Source organism: Spermophilus citellus (assembly GCF_964194105.1).
Source record: "Spermophilus citellus genome assembly, chromosome: X".
NCBI classification, from domain to species: domain Eukaryota; kingdom Metazoa; phylum Chordata; class Mammalia; order Rodentia; family Sciuridae; genus Spermophilus; species Spermophilus citellus.
Window position 1 is genome coordinate 131,275,365 of NC_138190.1, and position 25,876 is coordinate 131,301,240.

A 25,876-nucleotide genomic window follows, 5' to 3' on the forward strand; every position below is an offset into this window, starting at 1 on the left:
CAGGAGCCCTTTCCTCTCCAAGTCTGGACCAGAGCCACCGTCAAGTTCTCAGACCACATTGGCCCCAAATGAGCTACACCTGTGTAGAAGGTAACCTGGGCCAGATAAGAAAAATGTTGGCTTCAGAAGATGCTGAATGCCTGGGGCTCCAAGTCAGCTGGAGAGAACAACTTTGGCCTGGGCAGAGCTGCCTCCAGTACCTTGGTTTCAGTGGGCTCAGGATAATGCAGTGCCTGCCATCCTCCGAACAAGGATGCTGTAACACCTTCCACCGCCACCCAAGTCCGTTATCCACCAGAGCCTCTTGGAGGCACAAGAACATTGGCTTTCTCCTCTCCATTGTGGACCCACTTAGGTCTATGTCGTGGGTCCCAGGAAGTAAGTTCTAGCACTAAAGTTTGGCATTCATATACCAACAGTGCCAGCTTGAGACTAACATGAAAGACTGTTTCCAATTAAAACCACTGTATGTAGTAGCCATTGGATCAGGCCTCACGACAACCTGCTTCAGATCAATGAAAAGGAAAATTTTGCTTCCAGAGATGGGACCAGCGAGGGACAAATTGGAAGACATCGGAGACAGTGCCAGTGGGTGAATTCTAAGACCCAAGAGACCTCTCTGGTGGTGGTTGAAGGTGGAGAGGAATGGGCGGGGTTGATCTCTGGAAGCTCAAGTCTTCAAGAGAAGGAAACTAGGAAGCAAACCCAAGGTCCCTGTGACTAGCGGGCAGATGGCCAGAGTCGGAATCCCCAAGAAAGCTTATTAAAATGTGAATCCTTAAGCTCATATAAGACCCAATGCGTTAATATCAGGTTGGGCCGAGAAATCTGTATTTTTAACTAGCTTTTCTAAAAAAAAAAAAAAAAAAAAAATCCTTCCACACAGTTTTGAGATTCACTTAGCAGGCCGTGACAGATTAAAGAGATGTTCCAGACCCGCTCTGATTAGATTACTCTAAGGCTGTTGGTTGAAAAGCCCTCACTTTGTCACAACCCCCGAGCTCGCCTCGCCCAACCCCCAGGGACCAAGAAGCGATAGACCGGAAATGGGAACAATTCCAAAGCAGCTTGAAGCTAGGAAGCCCGGGAGAGTCCCAGCTCCTCCCACGTCAGCATCCTTCTGGGCCCGGAGCGCGGCGGGCGACGTGAGGCCTACCGGGAAATGTAGTCCACAGCGCGGCTCCGCGCCTGCGTCCTGGGCAGTTGCCGGTGAGCTTGGGAGAGCCTTGGGCGCTGAGGCGGTGAGTCCCGGAGCGGCCAGAGGGCGTGGTCGTCCCTGGGGCGCGGGCGCGGGTAGCGGGGTTCCCTTCGCCTGCCTGGGCTAAGCGAACTGGCAAATTTCAGATGTACCTCGGGCGGCAGCCGCTGGAGTAGCGAGGGGCGGCGGGCCCCTGTCGGACCAGGGACCCCGCCGCCGCTCCCTGCGACCCGGCCAGGCCTTCCTGGGATTCCTCACGGGCTGGGAGTGCCCCTCTGGGCGGCGGGACCTCGTCGCCCAGGAGCGCTCGGAGACCGCGCCCGTGACACCAGCATCCGATTTTAAACCAGCTTTTAGACTTTTCAGGGACATGTCACTCGTGCCGTTCCTCAAGTGCCCCCCTTTCTCACATCGGTTTACTCGTAGGCCGTGAGAAGGCGGGTTCACGACACGGAGATTTGGGAGGAAAAAACAGCCCCCAGTGCAGTTAACTTTTAACTGGGAAGGACAGATGGAAGGAAACAAGGAAACCCGGAGGGTCACTTCCCTGGTAGACGTGGTGGAAGGTTTTGGGTCAGTGAGGGGAGGGCTGGCCAGCTGTGAGGCTGGAGCGGATTAACTGGTAGGTCCACAGCCAAAAAAAATCGCAGTTCCTGGATGCCCTCCAGCAACGGTTAGATGCCTAGGCTCTGGAAGGTAGAAGCTTCCTAGGAAGGAGTCATGACCAGCAATAAACTTATTGAGCCCTTTCCTTGTGCCAGGCATGCTGCTCTTCGCTTTCCTTGCAGTTGGATCCGGGTGGGATATTTTATAAAGTTAATGCTATGATTATGCATGTATTGTACACAGAGGCATTGAGTGTCAGGGTCACACAGCTAGTAGGTTATTACTTCTAACTCCATCTGCCACTAAAATTCAGGCCACCATCATGATAAAGGGTGATAATAGGAACAGAGTTTCAATTCTGGTTAATGGAATGGGAAAAAAGTCCTGAGTGTTCTTTTTCTTGAATTCCCGCCAGAGAGCTGGCTCAGCAAATGCAGAGGACCCATAGTACATGGGCAGGTACAGATCCTAAAACCTGTGGAGACATGTAGGTGACCACCTCGGTGACCTCAGAGTTATGCTAAGAATACTTTGATGTTTTTTTTTGTTGTTGTTGTTGTTGTTGATCACCCTTTATTTTATTTGCTTATACGAATTGCTGAGAAAGCCAGTGCCTCACACATGCTAGGCAAGTGCTCTACCACTGAGCCACAACCCTAGCCCCACTCTGATTTTTTTTTTAGACTTCTTAAAAGCAGAAGACTATGGGTTTAACATCATGGACATTTTCTCTTGGCACTTACCATGTGACTTTGGACAACTTAATTTAATTTCCCCTAAGCCTCAAACCTCTGTTCCTTAATCTGCATTCCTGGGATAATACTAATAGGGAACGCCTAAGATTGAGTGAGGGTTAACTAAATTAATACACGCAGGATGCTTAGAACAGTATCTGGCATATAGCATGAACTTGATATATGTCCTTCATTATAAGTGAAGAGCAAATTCCTGTTGAGCTGCCATATAGCAGTGTATTTTTCACAAAGGGGAGCCATTTGGAATACTACTGAAAAATGAGGATCTTAGTGATATAGGCTGAACTGAACATATCTTGAATGGAGAAGAATGAGGGGTCAATGATTGGCTGCCCTTGAAAAGTGTGATTTTTGCCTAAATTCACTTTGATCAAAGGCTATTAAGTGGTACTTAAACCCTGATGGTGAAAGTTATTCAAAAGTATTGTTCTGGGTTTTTTTCTGTACTGGGAATTTTAACCCAGGAATTCTCTAGAGCTGAGCTATATCCCCAGCCCTTTTTATTTTTTTATTTTGAGACCAGTTCTGGTTAAGTTGCTGAGGCTAGATTCAGACATTCAATCCTCCTGCCCTAGCCTCACAAGTCACTGGGATTACAGGCAGGCATGACTCAGAAATATTGTTAATATTCCTCCCACATTTCCTTGGAGACCTCCATATATTCAGAAACACATGATACTTGGATTAGACAAGGAATAGGGTTAAATGCCAACAGATCTTTAGGGGCATATTTAAAGCTAGAGTTCTTAGCCTTGGGATGGTAGAATTCAAGAGCAGAGCTGTTCAATAGAATTTTTGGCAGTGATATTTATTGAGTACTTGAAGTTTTTGTTACTGTGACTAAGAAACTAAAATTTTAATTAAACTTAAAGTGTCACATGGGACTATAGGCTACCATATTAGACAGAACAACTCTAGAGGGTATATGAATAAACTGAGATTCTAGAAACTTTTTAAATGTTCTCAGAAGTGGATATGTATGTATTTTTTTCAGACTGCAAGTCCTCAGATTCTGAAAACCACTAGAAAGATAACAAAGTGATCATGTAGGTCTTTGATAAAGATAAATAAAGACAGTGAGTATGTCCTCTTGTAACCATTGCTGTTTCTCTTTTCTCATTTTTTTCCCTGTCTTCAGCTATAGGTGTTTTCCCCTGATTATTACACAGAACAAACTGAAATCCGAGACCTCAGGTCCCAGATAAACTCTAATCTTCTGAAAGAGGCAATGGCTGTGGCCCTGGGTTGTGCAATCCAGGCCTCCTTGAATCAGGGCTCTGTGCTGCAAGAGTATGACACTGACTGTGAAGTGTTCCGCCAGCGCTTCAGGCAATTCCAGTACACAGAGGCAGCAGGGCCTCATGAAGCTTTCAACAAACTCTGGGAGCTTTGCTGTCAGTGGCTGAAGCCAAAGATGCGGTCTAAGGAGCAAATACTGGAGCTGCTGGTGTTGGAGCAATTCCTAACTATACTGCCCACGGAGATAGAGACCTGGGTGAGGGAACATTGCCCAGAGAATAGAGAAAGAGTTGTGTCACTGATAGAAGATTTACAGAGAGAACTTGAGATACCAGAGCAGCAGGTGAGAAAAGAGTATGGAGTCTTTGTTGTTAGATCAAAAGAAGTACTGAGGCAACTGGATCTAGACCAGACATTTTGTCTGTGTACCATTCTCTAGCCTTGACACTCCTCTCAGATGTCTTTTTGTTTTTCCTTTTTGCTAGAAAGAGTATCAAGTCAGTAGTTCTCAAACTGGCCCGACCCTACCCCTTTCTGTAACACATATTTTATAATATCTCTTTATTATCCATAAATGAAACTTACACATAACAAAGTACCTATCTGTAACAACCAAACACTTTTATGTATTGTTCCATGACCTGCAGGTCAAATCTGACCTTGGCCTGTTTCTGTGTACATTGTGAGCTAATAATGACTTTTACATTTTTAAAGTGTTTTTTTTTTAAAGAGGAAGAAGAAGAAATAAGAAAGTAAACATAGTCGAAAAGCCTAAAATATTTACTATCCAGCTCTTTACAAAAATAGCTTGTTGACCCTGAAGACAGTAGAATGTAGAAAGCATATAAAGGAAAATGAACATAGTATATTAGTTACTAATACACATATCTGTAGAAATATGTTTGCTTGACTTTACAAGAAGATATCATGAAATTGTCAGATGCCTATCTCTCTTCTTAGAATTGTTATAGTGCCACAGCCAATATTCAGACTAATACAGCTCAAGTACTATGCACTGTGGCTGCTTGTCAGATGATTTCCCTAAGTGGCAAACAAGTCTTTGTAAATTGGAACAAGTAATGTAATCTTCCTTTGATTTGCACAGTAATGCATTCGTAGGAAATCCAAGTAATCCTAAAATATGGAAAAATTGTATCTTTTCAACATGATATTGATGCTGGGAGGTGCTCTTCAACTATATGAATGTTTGAGGGGGAACTGCACAGTTGGTAGGGACCTGAAACAACTCTTGCTTTGTGAGCAATGCTCCTATCTCGGGTCCACTAAATCCCAGTAGACAGCAACAGCCAGCATATGTTGAATACTCCACAGGGGCAGTGGAACTGCCCTGGGTTCAGAAGTATCACATGATGCCTGTGTTTCGGGAGCACAGGGCTGAAGGGAAGATGTTTTTCCAGCAGGGTGTTGGGGTGCTAGGTCCCCTGTGGGGCAAGGTTCGCAGGAGCTGTTGGCTTCAGGGCACAAAGAAGTCTGAACAGGAAGCTTCTAAAGGTTTCTGCTTCCCCAGACTAGAATGTGGTAGTGGTTTCCCTTCCCTTCTGTCTTCTTAGTTTTGTTTATCATACAAGATTTCGCCTTCAAGTGCTCTAGACTGCCCCTGCCCAGCACAAGAGCCATGAGCCATGTATGGCTCTTGAGCACTTGAAATGTGGCCAGTGCTGGTTGAGACCTGCTGTGGGTGTAAACTACATAGCCCATGCAGAAGCTGTGACGGGGAGAGGAGGTAGTACTTGGTAATTGTTTGGATTGATTACATGCTGCAATCCTGATGGTTTGCATATGTCCCGTTAAATCTGACGGGCTATTAAGATTGAGGACTCCCTGGTTCCTTTTTTACATTGTGTCCTATGACCACTGGAACATTTTAAACTACACATGTGGCTCTCATTTGACTGCTAATCAGCAATACTTTGCTTTAGAATGAGGTTAAACTAACTTCACTTCTTATGGATAACTCTAAACTGATGGGTTCTGGCATTTCCCCCAGGTCGATATGCATGACATGCTCTTGGAAGAACTGGCTCCTGTAGGAACAGTACCCATGCCAAACATGCACCTGGAGACATCTGCACTCCAGGGAATAGGACCTGTCCAGGAGGCTCCCGTGACAGGGGCCTGGATCCCACAGGCAGGGCCTCAGGAACTGAACTATGGTGCTGCTGGGGAATGCCAGCCCTTTCTGGATCCTGGTAAGGCGAGGTTTTCTTTCTGCTCTTTTGTGTCTGACCGAGCACACAAGAGCTCTCAAAGGTTGGGGTTGCTGGGAAACATGGATTCCCCAGTGGAAATGGACCACTTGGATGAAAAGGAGGGGGAGGAAGAGGAGATGTCTCTCTGGGAACAGCAGGGGAAAATGCATTTGGGGTACAGTGGCATGGGGAACAGGCGAGAGTAACCACCCTTCTCATGAGTAAGCAGTCATTCAGCCCCAGCACCACCTGGGGTACAGGTTTAACAAGGTCTCTGAGCAAAGTGCTGCACACACCACCCTTTGAGAACCACGGCCCTGGACACAAATGGGTGCGTGCTAGCAGGAGAAAAGGCCAGGTGGAGAAAGGCAGCGGGACTTGATGCCTGGGTGTTCCTGTTTCCCTTCCCTTTGCCATTTCCTTACATTGCTACCCACGCCCTGTCCCAGCCCTCCCCTCCCCCACTGAAGCTTGGGCCCAAGTGTGGTGGGAGTCCTCTCCCTTTCCCCAGCAGCTCAGCGTCACCATGTTGGCACACCAAGACACTGTGTAGTCCTGAGAGCACCAAAGAGCCCTGCAGATGAACATAGGTGGAGAACGGTCCATGTTGCAAAACAGAAATGTGGGGTGCCCCCATCACTAGCACAGGGCCAGGGCTTAGCAACTGTGTCCCCTTCCACTTCTCCACATTTATTCCCACAATCAACATTCTGAGCACCGTGAAGAGCCAGGCATCTTGCTGGACCCTGTGACTAGACAGTCCACGAGGAGGCAGGAAAGCAGCCCCAGCTGTCCCGGCACCCACTTCTGGTGGACAGTCCAGATATGTTGGATATGTGATGGGAACGTGTGTGTGTTGGAGGGCTTAGGATGCTGGCAGAGCACACAGCAGGCGCCCTTGCCATCATTAGGCTGAGGGAAGACCTCTGGAGGAGGGGGATCTGGGGTAGTACTCTAGGATGGATTGGAGTCAGCCATTGAGTGGTGGGAGTGAGGAGGGGGAGCCTTGGCAGAAGGGCTGCAAGTGCAGAGGCCCCGGGGCAGAGAGAAGACCTGCTGCTACACTCTGAGGGGTGGGCAGAAGTAGAGAAGCAGGGGTAGAAATTGAAGAAGCTGGAGAAAGAAGCAGTATCCTGAGTCATGAAAAACTTTTTCTTGTGTTTGAGGAATCAAAATTTAATATCAAGCTGGGCATCGTGGTTTAGGCCTGTAATCCCAGCCTGTAATCTCAGAGACTGAGGCAGGAGGAGTGCAAGTTTGAGGCAGTCTCAACAACGTAGTGAGGCCCTAAGCAATTTAGTGAGACCCTGTCTCAAAATAGAAAATAAAAAAGTGCTGGGAATTTTGCTCAGTGGTTAAACACCCCTCTGTTCAATCACTGGCGTCCCCCCAAAAGATTTAATATCAAGGCTGTGGGGAATGTTTGAAAGTTCTCAAATATCATCAGAGTGATATAGGCAGACTTACATTTTAGGAGGTCACTCTGGCTACAGTACTAATGAGATCCAGTGGAAATGGGGACACCTTTGGGAGGTTGTTGAAATCCTCCAGGTGGGAGAGAAGTTTTCTGGACCATGGGTGTATTGGTGATGATGGAGTGAAAAGGGGTAATTCAAAAGATATTTAGCAGGTATGAAATATAGGACTTGGTGGGGTGTCAGTGATGAACCAAAAGGTATGAAGGATGGCATCCAGATTATAATGTTATTTACTGACATGGAGAACACAGATAAGGATCAAATTTGGTGGGTCAAGGTGAGTTTAGATTTGAACATATGGATCTAGGGTACTTGTGGATTTCATTTGCTTTTTCTTTTGGTACCAGCGATTGAACCCAGGGGCACTTAACCACTGAGGCACATTCCTAGGCCTTTTAGTTTAGTTTTATTTTTTAATTTGAAACAGAGTTTTTAAGGTGCTTAGGGCCTTGTTAGCTGCTGGGGCTGGCTTTGAACTTGCAATCCTCCTTACTGTGCCTCCTAAACCACTGGGATTACAGGCATTCACCACTGCACCTGACACATATTTTTTAAATAATGCTGACCAGGAGAGGAAAACCCTGAAATACATTTTCTTATTGTGGTCATTGCAGAACTATATGATGTCATCATTTATATTCCAGTCTTTATGTTACCTTCATTTAAAAGTCTGCTAAATAATTATTTTAAAAATCTGTGTATATGTATGTGTGCTTGCCACAAATAGTAGAGTTTCATTAGTCCTATCAAATTATAGCTCTTTTAATATATATATTCTGATTCTACATGTTAATTTGCTTCTTTTATCAATATTACAGGTTCAAAGATCACAGAGCAGCAGTATTCATCATGGTGTAAAGCACATGAAAATTCAGTGTGCTTAACAAAAGATAGGTATAGTTAGTTAATCAAGTAAGAAATACAAATTTGGAAGAGAGGAAGTATCCTGTTTTCCCTGTTTAAAGTATATAATATACTTTGCAAAATGATGTAAGACTTTTTCCTCCATTATTTAAAGGTTACTTAAGTATTTAAACATCTTGATGTATTGCATGAAGCAGATCCTATTGGAGATGGAGTGAAAAGCACAAGATACTGGCTAAGTGAAGAATGAATTTAAAAGTAATGGAAGAAATCAATTGAGTTTATGTTGAAGTTTGCAATATATTCTCTGTCAGCAAAATATTAGGATGGTTTGATTATATGAAATGTGTGGTGCACACAAGTATTTTGGTCATTTAATGATATTTTTATAACTGAAAGCACACACACGTTCATTGCAAAATAAAAAAAGAACTTAAAGGAAAAATGCAGAGTGATCTAAGGAAGACATAAACAAAAAAAATCCATCATTAAATAGAAGCCAGACACTCTAAATCCTACAGGTGGGTAATGCTATTAGAATGTCTGTAGTCAGAAAGAAAAGAGGCAAGGAGGCACTGGTCCTAAAAGCATGAAGGGTATCATGCCAACTCTATCTTTGGAGAATGTGGAATTCAAAATTATTACACCAAAATTGGAACATATTTTCAATTATCAAACCTTTGGGGTTTTTTTAACTTTATTTTTTTATTTTTATGTGGTGCTGAGGATCCAGCCAAGCATCCTGCATGTGCTAGGAGAGTGCTGAGCCACAAATCCAGCCCCAAAACTTTGGGTTTTTGTTTCAATCAATACAATTTTCGTTTGGAATACATGTGAGATGTCAAAGATCACATCCTTTTGGTGATGAAGGTTATGAGAGATGAAAATTTAAACATGAAACCCATACTATCTGGAAAGCATCAGAACATTCTTGTCACTTAAATCTCTCCAGATTATCCTATTATATAAAATAGTTAACTGTAAGGTAATATCTAACCCAAAACTATATTAATAATATTTCACAGTGTAGTGGAACCTTTATGACAGATTTTGCTAATGGAGCTTGATAAAGTCTTTCCCTGAGTATAGGACTTGAAGAGCATTCTTCAGTAATCACCTTTTTAGTTAACCTGTGGTTGCTTTTTCCTTCTTTGTATTATTTAGCTTTTGTTTCAAAATAAATTATTCTGCCCCCCAATTTTAGCAACATAAGGAAAAAACATTTATCACAGTTTCTGAGAGTCAGGACTTTGGGAGTTGTTTATTGGATGTTTCTGGCTCAGAGTGTCTTTTATAATTTTAATCAAGTGTCAGCAGGGCCTGGCAGGCAGCTTCAATTCCTTGCCAAGAGAGCTTCTTCAGAGGCTACCTGAGAATCAGCATGACAGGACAACAGGCTCCTCCCCCCGCCCAGTAGATGATCCAAGAGAAAACAAGGGGCATGCCTTAGCATCTTTGGTAACCTAGTCACACACCAGCTTTTCTACCACATTCTCTTTATTAGAAGGGAGTCACTAAGGGCTGGGGTTGTGGCTTTGTGGCTCAGCGGTAGAGAGCTTGCCTTGCATGTGTGAAGCACTGGGTTTGATCCTCAGCACCACATATAAATAAATAAATAAATAAGTAAACAAACAAATAAATAGAATGAAGATATTGTGTCAAAAAAATGAAGGGAGGCACTAAGTTAAACCCACCAGCCCACACCCCACAATTAAGTGTCAAGTGAAGGAAAGGAAAAATCCTACCTCTGGAATGGAAGAATTTCAAAGAATTTGGGAGCATGTTTTAAAATGATCATGTTTTCTTATATTTAAGACTCTTACCATTTTCAACTAATTTTATAGGGTGTGAGGTAGGGGTCCAACAGATACTTTATTTGCATGTGGATAGCAAGGTGTCTCAGCATTATTTGTTGAAAAGGCTATACTTTCTGCATTGAATGTCTTTGAAACTATTGTTAAAAATCAGTTGATTGGAGGTATATGGGCTTATTGCTGGATGCATTATTTCTATCCTACTGATTCATATGTCTATTCTCATGGATGTACCAGACTGTCCTGATTATTATTGCTTTGTGGTAAATTTTGAAATCTGAAAATGCAAGAATTCAACTTTGTTCTTATTTTTCAAGACATTCTGAATTTGTTGTAATTTCATCAGTTTCTACATAAAAGTCAATTAGGATGCTTTTAGGGATTGTATTAGATGTGGATCAATTTGAAGAGTATTACCAATGTTAACAATATTAGATTTTGTGATGCATGAGCCTAAGATGCTTTTCTATTTATTCAGATTTTCTCTGATAGCTTTCAACAATGTTTTATAGGTTTTGTTTTTGTTTTTGGTACTGGGGATTTAACCCAGGGGCACTTTGCCCAATGAACTACATCTTCAGCCCATTTTATGTTTTATTTTGAGACAGGGTCTTGCTAAATTGATGAAGGTCTCACTAAATAGCCCAGGCCAGCCTTGAATTTGTAATCCTCCTGTCTTACCCCTTCCAAGATGCTAGGATTATAGGCATGTGTGTCACCACACCCAGCTGTAGTTTATAAAGTATAAGATTTGTATTAAATTTTTTCCTAAATATTTTATTCTTGTTAATGTTATTGTTGGTGCAATTGTTTTCTTAATTTTATTTTTGGATTGTTTGTTGAAAGTATATAGAATTACAATTGATTTTTCTATATTGATGTTGTATCCTACAAATTACTGAACTTGCTTATTATTTCTTAGTAGATTCTTTAGAGCTTTCTATGTACAGAACCATGTCATCTGTGAAAAGAAACAGTTTTACTTCCTGAGATTCAATCTAAATCTGTTTGTTTTTGTTTTTTGCCTAGTTGCCCTTGTCAGAACCTTAGTAGAATGTTGAATAAAATGGTGAGAGTTCACATCTTTGCCTTTTTTCCTGCTTGCAGGAGAAATTTAATTTTTCACAATTACTTATGATTTTAGCTGTGGATCTTTCATAGATACTTTTTATCAGGATGAGGAAATTGCCTTCTATTTGTTGTTTGAGTTTTTTTAAAAATCAGGAAGCAGTATAAATTTTGCTTGATTATTTTTTTCTGTAGGTATTGAAATGAACGTGATTTTTTATTTGATATTCTACTGTAATATTATATTATCTTAATTTTTAATGATAAATCATCTTTGCATTCCTGGAATAAATACCTGGTGTATAATTCTTATTATGTATTGCTAGATTCATTTTACTAACATTTTGTTGAAGATCTTTACCCCCATATTCAGAAGAGATACTGGTCTATAGTTTTCTTTTCTTGTCCTGTCTTAATAACATTTTTTTTTTTTTTGTCACAGCAATAAGGGCCTCATAGCATGAGTTAGAAAGTCTTTCCTCCTCTTTTTTTTTTTTTTTTTTTTTTTTTTTAGTTAAGGGGAGATGGTGCTGAGGATTGAACCCAGGACCTTGCATATGCAAGGCAAGGGCTCTGCTACTGAGCTACATCCCCAGCCCTCCTCTGCTTTTTTTTTAAAAGTATTTGAAGAATTGCAGTTTTTTTCTGTTTTTACTTATACTTTCTTTTTTTAAAATATCTTTATTGATTTTTATGTGGTGCTGAGAATCAAACCCAGTGTCTCACACGTGCGAGGCGGGCACTCTACCAAATGAGCTACAGCCCCAGCCCTCTTTTTTTTAATATTTATTTTTTAATTGTAGTTGGACACAATACCTTCATTTTATCTATTTTTATGTGGTGCTGAGGATTGAACCCAGGGCCTTGCATGTGCTAGGTGAGCAACTCTACCACTGAGCCACAACCCAGCCCTTTTTGCTTGTACATTCAATGTCATATTTGTAGAACTATTGTCTAAATCAAGGTCATGAAGATTTTAACTTACACTCCTTATGTATTTATATCTTACGTTCATCCATTTAAAATAAATATTTTAAACGGGGAACCAATATCATTCTTTTGCACATGGATATCCTGTTGTCCTAGCACCATTTATTGAGGAGACTACTCTTTCTCTATTGAATTTTCTTAGCACCTTTATAAAAATCCACTGATTATAGCCGGGTGGGGTGGCACATGCCCTTATTTATTATCTGATTTATTTTCATACATTTGTTTATAGTATTCCTTTATAATTCTTTTGTAAGGTTAGTGGTAGTGTTACCTCTTTCATTTCTGATTGTAGTAATTTGAGTTATCTCTGAACATGTTTTTATGGTATAGCATCTTATGTGTCCTGGAGAATTTTCTGTTTGTACTTATGAAGAATGTATATTCTGCTATTATTGGGTGGAGTGTTCTATGCATGTTTGCCATGTTTAACTTGTGATATTTTCTTTGTCTTCTATAGTTAATCAGATTTTCTATCCATTAATACAGGAGTTATTGAAATGTCCAACTTCTATACTATAGAATTGTGTATTCTTCTATTTCTTTCATTTTTTTTGCTTCATGTATTTTGGTACTTTGTATTTAACTGCATATGTGTTTATAACTGTTTTCTCTTTCTGATTGGTCATTTTATCATAAAATGATCCTTTTTAGTAGCATTTCTTGGTTTAATATCTGTTTAGTCATCTTGTGGATGTTATTTACAGGATATGTATTTTTCCATCCTTTACTTTCAGTCTTTTTTTTTTTTTTTTTTTTTTTGGTGGCACTGGGGATTGAACCCAGGGGCCCCTTACCAATAAGTTACATCCCCAACCTTTTTATTTTTTTTTAAATTTGAAACAGGATCTCACTAAGTCACTGAGGATCTCTCTAAATTGCCAAGGCTGGCCTTGATATTGAGATCCTCCTGCCTCAGCTTCCCCAGTTGCTGTGATTGTAGGCATGTGCCACTGCGCCTGGCTCCTTCCTTCCTTCCTTCCTTCCTTCCTTCCTTCCTTCCTTCCTTCCTTCCTTCCTTCCTTCCTTCCTGTGGATTTTAGTAATCAATTGGAATCATCCAGACCAATACAACTTTGCTCTCACCCACCTCACTTGTGCTATTATTGACAAATATATTACATTTCTATATATGTTGTACTTATTTTAAAAAATATTTTAAAAGAAAGAAGCAGAATTTTTTATTTATATTTTTTCTCATTACATACTTACCTTTTTTGTACTATTTTTTCATTTGGATTCTGTGGTCACTTGCCCAGATGAGGAACTTCCTTAGTGTTTTTTTCAACTCTCTGTCTATAGATTATATGATATATATTACATAAAATATAATATAATTTATGATATATATAATATATATATTGATAAGTCTGTTAGAATTGAATTCTGTTTTGTTCCTCAGGAATATCTTTATTGCATTTTATAGTGCTGGGGATCAAATCCAGGGCTTCACACATGCCAGGCAAGCACTCTACTACTGAACTATATCCCCAGCCCTTGCATATTCATTTTTGAAAGATAGCTTTGCTAGTTGTAAGATTCTTGATTGCCTGTTTTTATGGTACTGTGGATTGAACCCAGGGATCATTTGCCACTGAGCTTCATCCCTAGCTTTTTTAGAGACAGACTCTCACTAAGTTAATTAATGCCTCAGTAAAGTTCTGAGGCTGGCCTTGAACTTGCGACCTCCTGCCTCAGCCTCCCATGTTGCTGGGATTATATGAATGCACCACCATGCCCAGCATACAGTTTTTATTTTTCTCTGAGTACTTTGAATATGTCAACCTCACTGCCTTCTAGCCTCTGTTGTTTTCTGATGAGAACTCAACTTTTAAGCCCCTCATGTAACTGATGAATTCCTGTCTTTTAAGGTTTTATCCTTTTGTGTAAATTTTAGATCTTTATTTTATCTGTGGATCTATTTCCTTGTGTTTTTTTCTATGTGAAATTCATTCTGCTACCAAACAAGTAGAGGCCTCCATATGACCTGAAGAGCTTGGATGGCTTTGTGTGTGATACACATAATGTTTGTTTCTTGTGCCTATTTGCTGCATGCCCTCCAGTGACACAGATTTCTTGTTTTGTAATACTTGAAATTTTTCTTGGGATGTGAAATTTTTTTTTTCAAGAAATCACATAGAATCATCAGTGTGTTCCTTCCTGGATATGCACATTAATGTTTTTCAATGTTTGAGATCATTTTTTCTTGTAATATATTTTGCTGCCCTAATATCTATCATTCCAGAGAGACTGTGCATAGCTAAGGATGTGCTCCAGGAAGAGTGATGTCAGGTTAATATTGCTTAATAATACTTAGTATTGCAAGGGGATAGACTTCACTAAAATTACCCAGTCATTTGATAATAAATAAGCAAATAACAATGAAAGACCTTGGGGAGTGGTATAGAGTTGCTACAATATATTATATAAAATGTCCAATGTCCAATACCAACAAAAATTTATGAGACATGCATGTTGATACAAAACTATTGGGGCAGGGGAAATCAGGCAACAGAGTCCATTTATGAGAGTGACTAGAGATCATATTTAACAGAAAAACACTTCAAAGTAACCATTATGACTGTATTCTAAGAACTTGAGAAAACCACAATTAAGTAAAGGAAGTTATGATGACAATATTATATCTCATAGAGATTAGCAATAAAGAGATAGAAATTAGAAAAATCAAATGGAAATTTTAGAGTTGAAAAATATAAAAGCTGTATTTGTTGGCTTTCCATTACTGTAACAAATACCTGAGATAATCAACTTTTTGGAGATTTCAGCATGATCAAAGCTTTTGGGCCTATGGCCAGGCAGCACATATGGTACAGAATACATGGTGGAACAACTGTTCACTTCATGGCCAGGAATAAAAAAGAAAGGGGAAGAGACCAGGGTTCCACAATTCCTCTCAAGGGCACACCTCCCAATAACTTAAAATTTTCCACTGGGTCCTGCACCTTTAATTTCCACCACCTCCCAACAGCATCTAGCTGGGGACCAAACCTTTAACACATGGACCTCTGGGAGACACACATAAAATCTCAGAAAAAAAAAAAAGGCTCAGGGATGTAGCTCAGTGGTAAAGTGCCCCTGGATTCAATTCCTGGTTACTGCTCCTCCACCAAAAAATAGACATAGAAGTAATTTAGTGCATTGATGTCAGCACAGATTGTTCATTCACCTCCCATAGATTAGAGAACCTCCTTGAAGTGAGCACAAAAGAATGTTTCCATTTTTCTTTTGTTCTTATCATAAAAAATAATTTAAAAAAAACTTCCTGTGACTCCAGATGAAGTAGTCTTAACCGAGGAGGAAGTAGATATCAAGAGGCCCTGTGTCCAAGAAATCAGCCCAAATTCTGGAACAACCAATGATGAACCAAACTATCATGCTTTCCTTCTTTTATTTGACCAGGATATCCATTACCAAAGCTTGATGTGACCTTCCCACTGGAGCATAGAGAAGAGCCATGGGTGAAAGAATTACAGGATTCCAAAGAAATGAAACAATTACTTGATTCTAAGATAGGTAAGTAAATGTTCATTAATGTACTAGGGAAGAAGGGAAAGAAAATTTCAACTTAATTGGGGTAAAGAGCTAGGAATTCTATTTAGGAATTTCTATATTTCTGTTAATGGTTTAATATGACTCTTTTTTTAAAGAGAGAGAGAGAGAGGAGACAGAGAGAGATTTTGTAATATTTATTTTTTTGTTCTCGGTGGACACAGCATGCTTGTTTGTATGTGGGGCTGAGGATCGAACCCGGGCCACACACATGCCAGGCGAGCCGGCTACCACTTGAGCCACATCCCCAGCCCAACTCCTATTTTCCTTCAGTTTTTTTCCCTCTCTTGGAACATGATAACTTTGGCAATTTTCCATCTCTTCTCTTAGGTTTTGAGATTGGGTTAGAAAATGAAGAAGATGCTTCAAAGCAGAAAAAAATGGAGAATATGTATCCATTTGTTGTAACATTAGAGGGGAATGCTCTACATGGTCCCATTTTGCAAAAAGACTATGTACAGTTAGAAAATCAGTGGGAACCACCCCCAGAGGATTTACAGACAGATTTAGCAAAACTTGTAGAACATCAGAACCCCACTCTAGGAGAGACACCCGAGAGTTCCAACCTGGAAGAACCTCTCAACCCTAGACCTCAGAAGAAAAAGAGTCCAGGAGAGAAACCTCACCGATGTCCTCAGTGTGGAAAATGTTTTGCTCGGAAGTCACAACTTACTGGACACCAGCGAATTCATTCAGGAGAGGAACCTCACAAATGTCCTGAATGTGGCAAAAGATTCCTCCGTAGTTCAGACCTTTATAGGCACCAACGGCTTCATACAGGAGAGAGACCTTATGAATGTACTGTATGTAAGAAGCGGTTCACTCGGCGGTCACACCTTATTGGGCACCAGAGAACACATTCTGAAGAAGAAACATATAAATGCCTGGAGTGTGGAAAAAGTTTCTGTCATGGATCAAGTCTCAAAAGACATCTGAAAACTCACACAGGTGAAAAACCTCACAGATGTCATAGCTGTGGGAAGAGTTTTAGTCGACTGACAGCACTTACTTTGCACCAGAGAACGCATACTGAAGAGAGACCTTTTAAATGTAATTATTGTGGAAAAAGCTTTAGACAGAGACCAAGCCTTGTTATTCATTTAAGAATTCATACAGGGGAGAAGCCATACAAGTGTAGTCATTGTTCTAAAAGCTTCAGACAGAGAGCAGGTCTTATTATGCACCAAGTTACTCACTTTAGAGGACTTCTTTAAGAATTGTTAAGAGAAATAGGTCCTGTAGAGATTAATATTAGCTCAAAAAAGTCATAATTTGGAAGAAGCTCTTTGAACTTATAAGAACAGCATTTTTTTTTTTTTTTTTTTGCGGGGGGAAGGCTATTTTTTAAACCCATCTTCCAAGGCATATAAGTTCTAGAGTATCCACCTATTCTTGCAGCTATCCTAGATTTGATTTATTCTGTCTTTTTTAAATTACAATGGAAAACTTTGTGTTCTGCCGGGGCAACCATATCATAAGTGTAAGCATATAAAGGATGATTATCCTTTTAGGGGTAGGGTCAATATAATGGATAACCATGTGTAGATGACATATCTGTAATAGAATACTTATTCTGCTGTGTAATTATTAAAGTTGACTACATAAGCTCAGAGCTTTAGATATGCCCCAGGTGCAAGAAGGGAGACAATGGATTTTGTCAAACAATAAAAAGTGTAAGGAACACAAGGATGAAGGGGAATATTATTTGCCTCATAAAAATAGGGTTACTTCTATTGAAATTTCTATGTTTAAGAAAATCAAGATTGTAATCTTTACTTTTGAATTTGCCAAGTTTACTGGTTTGCTTAGTTGGAAGTCTATGGTGATGGTGCTTAGAGAGGATTATTGATTTGGTAATTGAGCTATAGATCTGGAAGAATTAACTTGACAGTTGAAGTTGTACGAGTAGAATGAATTTTCTTTCATTTGACTAGAGAACCAATATTAATGGATTTTTCACTCTCCTTTGATATTCACTTATGTGTCTTTCAGTGCTTTTGAAATTTTACCCATTTTTAAAATTCAGTGTCTCCATAAGTATGTGTCATGGCACACTTAATTCTGCAAGATATGTTGCAAGTAAGTTTGGAAACTGCTTCCTGCTGTTTCTCCTTCTTAGATTCATAATGCATATCAGCATATGAAAATCTCAGAGAGGTCCTCTACTAAAGGAGGATAAAGCACCTCTTTGGGCTTAACATTTTCTAAACTTATTGACCCCAGAACCTTTTTCATATACACCTAGTAATAACTTTTGAACCAGTATTTTGCAAATATCCCTTGGAACACACTGCCTTAAATAACTATTTCTATAGCTACCAGTGTAGTCCTGTTGATCCCAAGTTAGTAATCTCCATTTATTTCAAGGGTATTATGGAAATTTCTTCAAAGATATACATCTTTTGTATAATATACAAAACATACAGCACATCATTTTAAGGAGGTGGGGATCACTAATTCAGATAATTGCCCAGTGATTCTAAACCTCTTTGAATTTTACTCATAATTACACACACACACACACATACACACACACACACCACAGTAGCATATACACACAGACCCACACACACATCAAATTAAGGAATTGAGGGTCACTCATTCAGATTAATTGTGAATTGCCCAGTGATTCTCAACCTCCTTGAATTTTACTTATAATCTTATAATTACACATACACACAGTTATTACTTATATAAACATTTTCATATAATCATGGTAACAACTCCAATTCTCATAGCGAGGGAAGAAATCTTATCAGTTAAAGCTTATCATTGAGCCTAATTCCTTGTTATCAGATACAAGAAATAGGACATTCAAGCATTGTCCCTTTATGAAGATATCCAGTCATCCTTTCCTTAAACTAGAACTAGGGAAAGTATATCTCTTCTATTGCATTGAAATTCTTGGAAGTGATAAGTATTTGGGGGGTATCTACTATGTGCCTAACTAGTCCTGTTCTAGGCTTAATGGAGCTAGTAAAGAAATATAATTCATGGATCAGGCTCATAAAGAGTTTATAATATCTGTAATTAAACAAGTGTTGGGAAACAAATGGACAACAATGCAAGAGAGTCTATAATTAAGTGCCAAATCATATTAAGTGCCAGAGCCGGGATGTGTCTTTAATTCTTAACATCCAGGACCCTGTATGATGCTGCTATAAGTCTGGGGTTAAATTGAGATCCCAGTAGCAATAAACATGTAACATGGGAGGAGTATGAATGTAGAGATGAAAAATTCAGAATGTAATGGCTTCTTTTTTCTCTCTTGTGGAATTGCATTCAAACCAGAACAGTGCCTTAGAATGGATGTGCCCAACTGCTCTGTATTTATACACTATTTTAATAAAGTAGAAACGTATATGCTCTCCCTGCTTCTCTTGCATCAAGTAATTGTTTGAACAACCTAGAGCTGCTTCTCTGAATAGTGGAAACAAGCACCACTATCCCCATCCCAAGCTGGATTAATTTTTCTCTTCACAAAGTGCTATAATTACGCATTATTTTTAGCATTTAATACAGTCAATTTTAGCTGGTAGGCTTAGTTGCAATCATAGTATGATATGCCTCTTATCCCTCATATATATCAGAAACACAAATTACTTGATTTTTACAGGGTAGAGAACACCTTTGAACATCTCTTTGTTACAGTGCCCTGTTTACAGTAAGCATTAGTATTTGTGGCAGTGAATTGAGAAGCTTGTGAAATAGTTCTTGGAAGCAGATTACACAGTTAGATGTGCTTAATTAGGGCACATACAGTACCTACCTCCTAACTGTTATGAAGGACAAAAATCAGTACCCACTTCATAAGTACTATAAAGATTAAAGGAAATATATTTTGTTCAAGTCTTAAAAGTATAAGCTTTTAATAAATATCCAGCATATTGTATTTGCATTCTTTGTTGTTTAATAATAAAAGCATTTCACTCTATGGATTTTCTTAAGTGTGGCTTTGGTCATATTCCATCATTTTTAAAGATTTTTTTTTTATTTTGATATTGGGGATTGAACCCAGGGGCATGCTACACTGAGCTATGTCCTCAGCTATTTTTATTTTTAGATGGGGTCTTTCCAAATTGCCAAGCCTGGCCTTGAACTTGCAATCCTCCTGCCTCAGCCTCCCAAGTCGCTGGGATTACAGGCTTGTGGCACCACCTTACCCAGCTTCAAATAGAATGTTTTGATTGATGATTTCAAAGTTGTTGTTTCAATTTTTATTATAATTCCCTTTAACCCAAGAGCTATACAGTGTTGTCATTTTCCTTTTGCTTTTTGGTTTGATTGTATTATGACTAGAAAACATATTTCATTCCATTTCTTCTTTCATTTTGTTGTTGTTTTTGGTTTTGAACCTGGAGATTGGACCCAGGGTGTCCCTAAATTGCTGAAACTGACCTTGAACTTGCAATCCTCCTACCTGGTATTACAAGTGTGTGCCACAGCACCTGGTTCATATAATTTTTTTAAAGACATGTTTTAAAATATGTCAAGTATCCTAAAGACTCTACAAAATAAGAATTCTATTTGTGGATACAAATTTGGAATACAGTCTTTGGCTTCTCAATTAATATCTTTAGGATTATTTTTGTGAAGGAGCAGCAACATGGAGATTGGGAAACTCCCTTGTCTGTCCCTGTACTTTTATACTCTCTTTTCCCTTGAATATAACTTTTTTTTCAAAAAAATTTTTGGTGAGTAGGTACCAGGGATTGCCCAGAGATGCTTAACCACTGAGCCACATTCCTAGCTGGTTTTATATTTTATTTTGAGACAAGGTCTTGCTAAGTTGCTGAGGTTGGCTTTGAATTTGTGATCCTCATGCTTCAGCCTTCCAGGTTGCTGCGATTACAGGCATGCACCACTATGCCCAGCAAGGAGTCTTCTTTTGTGGCATGTTCCATGGATGTTCTATGGCAATTGATAATAGCTGCCTGAGTATTGAGGCTACCAGTAAACACAGGAGGCTAAAGGACCTAGGAGAGACCTAGCTTCTTCAAACCAGGCTGAGAACATTCTCCTAAGGAGTCCATAACTTTGTCCTCCTGAATGCAGAGAGAACCTTGAAGGGAGCACCTTGAAACTTCTGTAACTGAACCTCGTGAATCAGCAGGGGTTGTTTCACAGTGTGCCAAGGAGGTTAATCCAGGACAATAGGAACACACATGGGAGTGGGTGCCCAAGAGTCTCACCACTAGGTGGCAGAGGAGAGTCGTTGCTCTTTGCCCCCTACACCTGAGGTCCCCAGGCCTTCTGAAAGGACAGTCTCTTGCACCTCCAGGAAACTGTGTGGGCCTTGGTCCTCAACCCTGTCTCTGTTCCAGCCTCTGACATGGGCAGAATCTTCTCCAAAATTACCAGAGCTCACCCTCAAGGCTGGGCCCAGCCCCAGCTCCTGTGCAGTGCAGACAGCAGGTGTGCAATGGGATGGGAAGAAAATTCCTCTCTTAGTCTCTTCTTGTTATTAATAATCAGTTTGCTTACCCCAGATTCTGGGACTTCAACCACTGAGATTGAGGAGGCTGGGTAAATTCTCTTCTCCCCTGAGTAATGTACAAATTAGCCCTTATCAAGTTTTTCCAGCTTCATTGTCAAACTTGATTTCTCTGTGATCTAGAAAGACCTAAGTTCACATTTTCTAAGGATCCTAAGATAGTAAAATATACAATTTTTCGTATATTTCAAGTATTTACACTTAGTAAACATCTTTATCACCTACTACAAGAATATGAATGTATTAATTATTGCAAATAACTTCAAAAATCAAAAATTTGAGGTCTTCTCTAAAGATCAGACCATACCCTCTTGGCCATGGGAGAGGCCTATTTGCCCCTACTTTGAAATATATTCTATAATACTTCTTTCTTTCTTTTTTGCACCAGGGATTGAACCCAGGAACACTTAAGCACTGAGCCACATCCCCAGCCCTTTTTAATATTTTATTTAAAGAAAGGGTCTTGCTGAGTTGTTAGGGCCTCACTAAGTTGCTGAGGCTGGGTTTGAACTTCAATCCTCCTGCCTCAGCCTCCAGAGCCACTGGGATTACAGGTGTGTGCCACCACTCTATAATATGTGTTTTTTAGCCACATCTCCCCAGTTAGGTTGCCCTTTTTAAAAGGTAATATAGTAGAGGAAAAACAGGTGAAGAAGTAGCAGCCCCACACCTTGTCCTGGAGTGCAGGGAAACAGTTCATCTTGGGAAAAGTGGAATCCCCATTCTAAGATGTTTCTTAGATGGTGCTTTCCAATCTCCCCACAGACACACCAAGGGAAGAGAGATGGAGATTTGTAATGCTTACTTCAATTCTGCAATTCCTTCACTTTCAAGCTGAGAATAGTATAATTCACACTGAGAAGTTCTGTGATAACAAAAAAAATAGACCTTGGCAATGTCTCCAAGTTTAATTTCTTTACCTGTTGTGACAGGTTTAAGTCAGGTGTGCAAATTATTTGCCCCTGTTTTTGTCAAAAGGTAGTGTGTGTATGTCCCTACAACTAACAATACAGCCCTAAAATACATGAAGCCAAACTGACAGAATTGAAGTGAGAAATGGACAACTCAATAACAGCAGTTGGAGACTTCAGTATTCCTCTTTCAATTATGAATAGAAGAACTAGGCAAAAGATCAACAAGTAAATAGAAAACTGAAACAGCATACCACTCAACAACAGTAAGAAAGCACATTCCTCTCAAATGCACATGAAATATTTTCCAGAATAGATCATATGCTAAGCCATGACACAAGCCTCAATAAATTTGAAGAAATGAAATCATATAAAGTATGTTTGCTGACTCCAATGGAATGAAATAAGAAGTCAGTAAGAGAAAGAAATTTAGAAAATTTACATCTACATAGAAATTAAATGTATATAATTATTGAATAATTATTGCCTCAAAAATATATTACAAAAATCAATAAGAAAATACTCAATGATAGCTAGGCATGGTGGCTCATACCTGTAATCCCAGTGCCCTGAGAGCCTGAGACAGTTTCATTTTTGTTTCTCTTTGAGTATTTTTTTTAAGAGAGAGTGAGAGAGGAGAGAGAGTGAGAGAGAGAGAGAGAATTTTTAATATTTATTTTTTTTTTAGTTCTCGGCGGACACAACATCTTTGTTGGTATGTGGTGCTGAGGATCGAACCCGGGCCGCACGCATGCCAGGCGAGCGCGCTACCGCTTGAGCCACATCCCCAGCCCAGTATTTTCTTTTTTTAAAAAAATTATTTATTCTAATTTGTTATACAGGATAGAAGAATGTATTTCTATTTATAGTACACATATAGAGCACAGAATCACAAGTTGAAAGCCAACCTCAGCAACTTAGTAAGGCCCTAAGCAACTTAGTATGAGGCCCAACTTAGTAGTGAGGCCCTAAACAACCCTGTCTCAAAATAAAATATAAAAAAGGGCTGGGGACGTGGTTCAGTGTTTGGGTTCAATCCCTGGTACAAAAATATTTATATATTTATATTTACAAAAATATTTATATAGAAATACTCAAAGATAGGGAAGTGGCAGGGGTTAGGAAAGACTGTGGAATGAAATGGACATCATTACCCTAAGTACATGCATGAAGACACGAATGGTGGGACTCTACTTTGTGTACAACCAGAGACATGAAAAATTGTGCTCTCTACGTGTACTATGAGTTGAAATTCATTCTGCTGTCACTTATTTATTCTAATTTGTAAATAAGATTTACAAGTTAGAATAAATAAGTAAATTTTTTAAAAAGAAAATACTCAAAGATAAACAAAAATGAAAACTGAATGTACTAAAACTTATGAGATTTTATCCACCCTCCCCATTGGGGGCTTTTTTTTTTCACTTCAAAGGAAACTGGTACTTACATACAAATTCTTCCAATTGCTACGCGTATCTCTTTTCCTGGGGCCCAGCTATATGGAGGCCAAAGGGATCAGCCCAAGCCAGCAGTTGAGATTTTGTGATCCATGAGACATACTTCCCAGAGACCAAAACAGAGAGTGGTTTCCATGCCTACTCTGCCCTCTGTGGTTCTGGGATCCAGGGCATCTCCATCTCTTCACTGCATATCAGGGACAGGTTCTGTTGTTTGCCTTACCCAGGGCACTGAGGGCTCAGCAGCTGGGTGGTTCCCAATTGGAGGTGTTGGTGTCCTCAGGCTCCAAGGGGACTGGTTACTTGAGTTGCACCTTCCAATGGTTTCCAACCTAGGTCTCTGGCTCTTACGCCTGGAGAAGATGAGTCCTGAGAAGCTAGAGTGAGACTGAGGATGCTCCAGTGTGTCAAATTACACAAGGCCTGACACTGGCAGTCAGAAACTCAGGGTCACTGTGGTTTGGGAACTTCAAGGACAAGAAATGCGGGAAAGTCACGCAAAGGGACCCACAGCAGGGTGTGAAGAAGGTTCACCCTGGTATGCTAAGCTCCCTCGCTGACTCTACCTCATGGGGATCCTGTTGCAAACAGGGGTCATATCTAAGGATTTGTGGCCAGTTCTGAGGCCTCCACTTTATCACCCCACCCCCTGGCACCTGCCTGTCTAATCAGGTGGGGAAGAGGTGGTTTCTAGGTATGATACCCATTCAGTGGCATGTAACTAACTCCTTGCATGGGCCCCTTGGTTCAAACCAGACCTGAGGAGAGAGCTATCTACACTAGAGGTCACACTTCTTCTCTTGGAAGAATCACCTTCCCCTCTCAGTCCTGGGAGGACCCTCCTCAAGTCTCTCCCCTTCACCCTTAGGAGACTCCTGTGTGTTTGACATATTCTATTATGCTCACCCTTGACTGGATGTGAGTCTAAGGACAGAGACATGGGAACCAGTGTTCCCTCCCAAGTTAACAACCCAAGGGAGGAAGACAGTAGGGAGGGAGGACATAGCAGATTACCCAAGTGGTGGGAAGTATTCTGGGAGGTCTCTCTGGAGGAGACAGGCCAAGGTAGAGTTGAGGGCAAGTGGCCTAAGGCTGGCTATCTCTTCTTATTCTCCCTTTTCCTTGTCTCCACTTTCCTTCCTGCCTCTTCTTTTGATCTCCAGATATAGCCAGTTATAGGCATCTAGACCAGAGTTCTCAGGCACCAGGCTGTACAAACTTTTACTCCATCTCTGCTTTTTGCTCTGTTTGAACTCACTTTCCAGGTGAAGGGAGTTTCTGGCTCCATTTTTCTGGGTAGACAAGGCTACTAGGGTCTTTTTTAAAATATTTATTTTTTAGTTCTCGGCGGACACAACCTCTTTGTTTGTATGTGGTGCTGAGGATCGAACCGGGGCCGCACGCACGCCAGGTGAGCACACTACCACTTGAGCCACATACCCAGCCCCATAGGGTCTTGATTCTAGATAACAGACACCACTAATGCCTGTTTCTCCAAGGGCTACTATTGGCTTCATAAAGTCAATCATCAGTTCTTTAAAGTAGACTGGTCAAAACTGAAGATATGAAATTCCAAGCACATTCTTGGTAAACTAACCATTGTTGCTAATTGCACAGACCAGTTTAGTCAGGGTCCAGGGTCCCCAGCCATAGCCTCTGAAATGAGCAATGATTTTTATCATCCCATCTGGGTCACCAAAATTGTAGGGAATTTGTTTTTTTTTTTTTTTTGGGGGGGGGTGGTGCTAAGGAGTGGATGCAGGACCTCATGCATGATAGGGAAATGTTCTACCACTGAGCTACACCTCCAGCCTGAAAGTTTTAAATTTACCTTTTCCCTCTGAAAGTTTGATAATTTCAGTCAATGAAATAAACTGAAAATAGATGGATAAAATGAAAAAGAACACAGAAATGGGAGTATTAGACTCAAAGAGGGGCATGATAGTTGATTCTTATGTACAACTTAAAGGGACAGGAACTTGGGCTTCTGGAACCAAGGTAGGTAGTCTAGTCTATGGAAAGTTTCTAAAGCAGTTGTTAGAGGGAAATTTAAAGTTATAAAAACATGTATTTAAGAGGAAGAAAGGCTGGTGGTGTCCACCTATACTCCCAGTGACTCAAAAGGCTGAAGCTGGAGAATCACAAGTTGGAGGCCAGCCTTAGCAGCTTAGTCCAGTTCAAACAAAAAAATTAAAAATTAAAAAGGTCTGGAGATGTAGATA

The 25,876-nt window shown here is 40.2% G+C and overlaps 1 protein-coding gene across 1 annotated transcript; it reads left to right on the forward strand.

Moving 5' to 3' along the window:
* Window positions 1–1,198: 1,198 nt before the first annotated feature.
* Window positions 1,199–19,701, forward strand: ZNF449 (zinc finger protein 449). Its single transcript, XM_081278091.1, has 5 exons — window positions 1,199–1,241; window positions 3,698–4,141; window positions 5,807–6,008; window positions 15,643–15,756; window positions 16,123–19,701. Exons 2-5 carry the CDS (start codon window positions 3,788–3,790, stop codon window positions 17,004–17,006), a joined length of 1,554 nt encoding a protein of 517 aa, XP_081134217.1. The 5' UTR covers window positions 1,199–1,241; window positions 3,698–3,787; the 3' UTR covers window positions 17,007–19,701.
* Window positions 19,702–25,876: the final 6,175 nt, after the last annotated feature.